General features: G+C 44.7%; 1 protein-coding gene across 1 annotated transcript; it reads left to right on the top strand.

The window, feature by feature from the left end:
• Positions 1–3,491: 3,491 nt before the first annotated feature.
• On the top strand, positions 3,492–4,778 carry NPY1R (neuropeptide Y receptor Y1; the record flags this gene model as incomplete). The annotated part of the gene is made up of 2 exons (XM_082281427.1): positions 3,492–4,199; positions 4,320–4,778. The coding sequence occupies exons 1-2, from the start codon at positions 3,501–3,503 to the stop codon at positions 4,776–4,778; spliced, it is 1,158 nt and encodes a 385-aa protein (XP_082137553.1). The 5' UTR covers positions 3,492–3,500.
• Between the last annotated feature and the right edge of the window lie 691 nt (positions 4,779–5,469).

The raw sequence follows: 5,469 nt of genomic DNA, 5'->3' as shown, positions 1-5,469 counted from the left end.
AACTCCTTACCCAGGAAAATTTAATCTGGAACCTTGGAAGTAATAGGGAACTTCTGTTTTCCAAGAAATCTAAACTCCTATTAAAGTCTGCAGGTTTTGTCAAGGCATTTTCAAAGTGTTGCTTACGTTTATCTGGGTCACTTCTCGTAGACTTCCCAACTTACTGTCTTTTATGCCCATTGAAGTAGATCAGTGCAGTGCTCTTTGTGAGTGAGACAGCAAGGTGTTTCAGCAACTTGACATTTCTTATTGTTCCGGTCATAGCTATTCATGATAAATGCAGTTCAGAAGATAGCTGTACTGGTTTAAAAAGCCAAACCCAAACTTTGTAACTTACCCTTAATGCTTAACATCTCTTTCTCGTCCCCTTTTCAACAGTTTCTATTTCCATCTTTAGTTTGGCCACAAGATGGCAATAACTTGCAGACAAAATGAAACACGCAGACCGATTTGAAACTGTCTCCCTTACTGAGCTTTTCCCTGCGCTCTCCCCCAGCCCCCCTCTTTTGTTTCAATATTTAATTGCATTTCTTTCGGAATTACTAGGCAACCCACCCCCAGATGTGCAGTTTAAAGGTGATGAGCTTGCAGTGTGATTTTCAGGATCTACTCCGTAGAGCACCATCATGTGATACTGGGGTAAGGTGGAGTTCAGCTTTAAGGGGGAGTCTCCAGCCTTCCTCACCGATCTTTAGGATCTGACTGGAGAAATACGAAAGGATCCTTCTCCTTTCCCTGATCCTTCTCCGTCCAGCGTCCTGGGCCAGCCCCTGAGCAGACCAAAGACAGGCAGAGCAGTTGCAAGGTGAGTTTCTCCTGTGGCTGCTTTTTCATGACTCTGGGTGGTTGTGTGCCAGTTAGGCTGGTGTTTGCTTGCTGTGTTAGGTGCAGGTGACAAAATCCAAGGGAGGGTTAGGCTCCAGGTAGAACTTCTGAGCAGCTGGGTCAACCATCAGCTTGGGCTGACAGCATTTTGTGCTCTCTTTTGAACAGCTCCGATAGTTTTACTGCGCATTTCCATTCACCTCCCAGCACATTATTTCACCCTTTCTGTCTCTTGGTGCTAAACTTTCAACCAAATTTCGCACAGAGAGTCGGGAGGATGTGCTTGGTAGGGGAGACTGTGAAATCACCCAGAGGGTTCTGCAGAGCTATGGGCTTTCCCCACCCCAAGCCAGCACTCAGAGTGGGGAGGGATTTCCTTCCTGACTTGGAGCTGGGGGTTTAGGAGACAAGGAACAGTGCAACTGTTCAGGAGATTGAACTTCATGCCCCCCTGTTGTCTGGTCCGTTTTGCAGATGGATGGGAAAGAAGGACACCTTGTCACTTGCCAGCAGTGCTGTTTCTGAGCTGGTTCCTAGATATGCTCATAGGTTGCATCTCTGCTATGGGAAAGATGAGGGAAGAAGGAGCAGTAACATTTTCTGGTTTTGAGTTTGATACTTAATAAATAAGCAAGAGCAGAGCTTGGCTAAGGGAGTAGAAAAACCAAGAGCACAAAACCCTGGACACCTTCTGGCTGGGGGCAGTTTGGTCCCGGCTGGTGAAAGAACCCGCCCAGTTCCTCCTTGCAGGACATGGCTCCTTGCCTGCTCCTGCCATCATTCCATCAAGTCACAGGGCTGGAGTGCCCACCTCGTGCCATACAAGTGATGGTGGAGTTCATGATTAAATCCAGATGTTGATTTTCAGACTATGACAAAGTTACACTGTGTGAATTGAGGAGCCCTGGCTCTCCATATCACCCACACACTTTTCCTTTGGGTAAGGTACCTACTTCTGGCATCACAGAAGTGATACTTCAAGGGACCTTAGGGGCGGAAATTTCTTTATTGGACCCTAAAACAGATTTGGTGGACTAGGAGATCTGATAACTTTAGTTAGCAGAGGCAGAAGGTCTGAGAGGGAATACTCAGGTGCATACCGAGCTAGCTTGAAAATCAGAGTAGTCAAACCTCCGACAGAGATGCCTTTTGTCTGAAATCCTTGCTATTAACTCTCACAGTAAAATATCACTCAGAGGCAAGCTACATTGCCTGTCGCAGTTTCATGTAGCCTTGTGGTGATTAGAAAGAGCCAGCAGAGCCAGCTGAGGTGAGCTCCTCCTTCTCTCAGCAGTGAGAAGGCATAGCATTGGCATGGTCATCCTTTGGCTGACCCTCAGGAGGAGCTGGAGCTGCAAGCCCAGCCCTCACGCGATGGCTCTGCCCTAGGGAAGAGGCAGCCCCCGCTCTGGTCCCCAGCATGCGGCTGCTTAAAAGGGTGTCTGTAGTAAGAGGGTGTCACCAGTAAGAGACAAAGACAATTCTTCTCCAGAGACTTACATGGTACAGGGATTTATATCGAGTATCATTTAAGAACAAAAGCTCACCTATTCAGGGTAACTTTTAATGAAGTACATTTTAGTGGGCAATGTTTTTACAGCTTTAGTGATAAAGGCCATATAAAGTTGAGTTTGAAAGCCGCTTGTGTGAATTTTAAGTGGCATTACTTTCATTACCATAACCTAAGGTTAAGTGAGCAATAAATTTAGCTCATGGGAGTGGGCAGAGAGAAAGTTCCAGGTTCAGTGTGGAATGCAGCGCCACTAATGATGCCCAGATTCAGTGCCACTAATGGCAAGTGGAAGTAAAGGTGTCAGGTTATTGATTAATTGTTTTTAATTGTTTATCAATTAATTTGATTTTGTTTTTTTATTTTGCCTTCTGAACACATATGCTTGAGTTTCAGATTTTTAAAATCCAAGGCCTTGCAAAGGGGTGGTTATTTAAGAATGCCTATTTCCCTTGCATGGCTAAAGAAATTTTCTGCGGTGTTTAAAATTTGCCATTTTTTGTCTTGTTTTCTTCTTCCTGTGCTGCACAGCCCTGCTAGCTAAGATTAAGGTGTTCAGAGTTCCTGATTTACCTTTGACTCAGTGCCAGTGCTGCTGAGGGCACTTGGCCGCTCAACATCGTGTATGCATTACGGAAAAAAAAAAAAAAAAGCAGCAATTGAGTCATTTTTCCACCCGTCACACTAGTCAGATGGGCTTCCCCCCCCCCATGTGATGCCTGGATATAATTTCACTTAGAGCAGTTCGAAAAAGCAGACGTTTGCAGATTAAACTTGTGAAAAGGAGATGTAAAACATAAAGTGGAGGCTACGCTGGTGGAAGGCTGAAATTGCCTCCCGGCTCGCTATTTCGTGCGACTTGTGCCGGCGGGAACGGGCCGGGCAGGGCTCGTGTCCCCGCTTGCCGTCCTGCGCCTCGGTCCTGCCTGCTGCCTCCTTGCCGCAGCCCCGCAGCCGCTCGGAGCGGCGGGAGCCCGGCGGCGGCGCGGGACCGGCGGTGACCGGCGCTGCTGCTTCCCTTCTCCCCAGGTGGTGCGAGGGAGATGCGGCACTGAGGAGCGGGCTCGGCCCGGGCTGCGCTGCGGGGCTGAAGGGCGCGTTCTGCACTCGGAGCGGTCTGGATGAACGCGGAGGTGGTGAAGGTCGACGGCGAGTTGGAAACAACATGAATACCTCGGTTCTCGCCCCACTGGGAAATATTTCTGGCCACCTGAATTTTTCGGAGATGAACTCACAGATCTTGCAGTTTGAGGACGAAGATTGCCATGTGCCTTTGGCCATGGTCTTCACTTTGGCCTTGGCTTACGGGACTGTGATAATTCTGGGAGTCTCTGGGAATCTGGCCTTGATTGTCATTATTTTGAAACAAAAGGAGATGCGCAATGTTACCAACATCCTCATTGTCAACCTGTCGTTTTCTGATCTCCTAGTGACTATCATGTGTCTTCCCTTTACCTTTGTGTACACTTTAATGGACCACTGGATTTTTGGGGAGGCCATGTGCAAGTTGAACCCTTTTGTGCAATGTGCCTCCATCACTGTCTCGGTCTTTTCTTTAGTCCTCATTGCTATTGAGCGCCATCAGCTGATCATCAATCCCCGCGGCTGGAGGCCAAACAACAGACATGCCTACATGGGGATTGCTGCCATATGGATTTTAGCCACAGCTTCCTCTTTGCCTTTCCTGATCTACCACGTATTAACAGATGAGCCCTTCAGAAATGTAACATTTGAGGAATATAAGGACAAATATGTGTGCTTGGACCTGTTCCCCTTGGACACTGCCAGGCTTTCTTATACCACAACGCTTTTGGTGATTCAGTACTTTGGACCACTTTGTTTTATATTTATTTGCTACTTGAAGGTAAGATAGAACCTTCTTGCAATATGTACTTCTTTCTATCTGATGTCTGTTTATCCTTGCAAAGATGACAGTGGTAGGTTAATTGATCCCATGTGTTTCTCTTTGTTGAATTTCCTGCAGATATACATACGGTTAAAAAAAAGGAACAACATGATGGACAAGATGAGAGACAGTAAGTACAGATCCTCTGAAACCAAAAGGATCAACATCATGCTGATATCAATAGTGGTTGCATTTGCAGTTTGCTGGCTGCCTCTCACCATCTTCAATATCGTGTTTGATTGGAATCATGAAATTCTGCCTGTTGCTACCTGCAGCCACAACCTGTTGTTCCTGATTTGCCACCTCACTGCCATGATCTCTACCTGTGTGAATCCCATCTTCTACGGGTTTCTCAATAAGAACTTCCAAAGGGACCTGCAGTTTTTTTTTCATTTTTGCCACTTCCACTCCCGTGAGGAGGATTATGAGACTATAGCCATGTCCACCATGCACACAGATGTTTCAAAAACCTCTTTGAAGCAGGCAAGCCCCGTCATATTTAAAAAAATAAATAGTGATGATGATGAAAAAATATAAAGAAGTAATAAAAAATTCTACACCAAACTGCAAGAAGTGTGATTGCAGGTGAAGTGTGTCCAAGGACAAGCACAATTACATAACAAGTACAAAAAGGGTAATGTTTTTCTTCCTTTTCCAAGGAACTTTGATTGTTGTCACTTTGAAATTATGTGCTGTGCATTTTTGCCCCTTCTACTGCTTTAATGTTCACAGAAGTTATATCTGAATTTTATTATAAGACATAGTCAGACCTGCTACTACCTATGGTTTTCATCAGCCATTTTTGTTCTGTTTTCTTTGTACAGTTCTGTGCTTTAGCACAAAGGTTTATTTATTGGGTTTTTTTCCAAAGAAGTAGTTTTCAGGAGTGTCCATTTAAGACCATTAGAAACAATATGAACCACAGGGACACTGTCATTACAGAAGATATCCACCAAAGAATAAAATTAGGAAATTCTGATTTGAAGAGGACTTCTTTTTTTTTTTTTTTTAATTCATCTTTTGATCAACATTAAAATCCTGTAAAACCAGTGTAGGTATGCAAAAAAAAAAAAAAAAAAAGGAATTCTGTGTAACCTGTAGAATATGTTTAAATGGGTACATACAATTGTCTCATTCACAGAGGCAATTTAGGCTGTAATCACTTAGTTTCAAAAAGAGGATTAAGAAAGAAATTCTGTTCTCATTTACAAGAATAAAACCCTACAGT

Source organism: Coloeus monedula (genome assembly GCF_965178545.1).
Source record: "Coloeus monedula genome assembly, chromosome: 5".
NCBI classification, from domain to species: Eukaryota; Metazoa; Chordata; class Aves; order Passeriformes; family Corvidae; genus Coloeus; species Coloeus monedula.
This window is presented reverse-complemented; position numbering and strand designations above follow the sequence as displayed.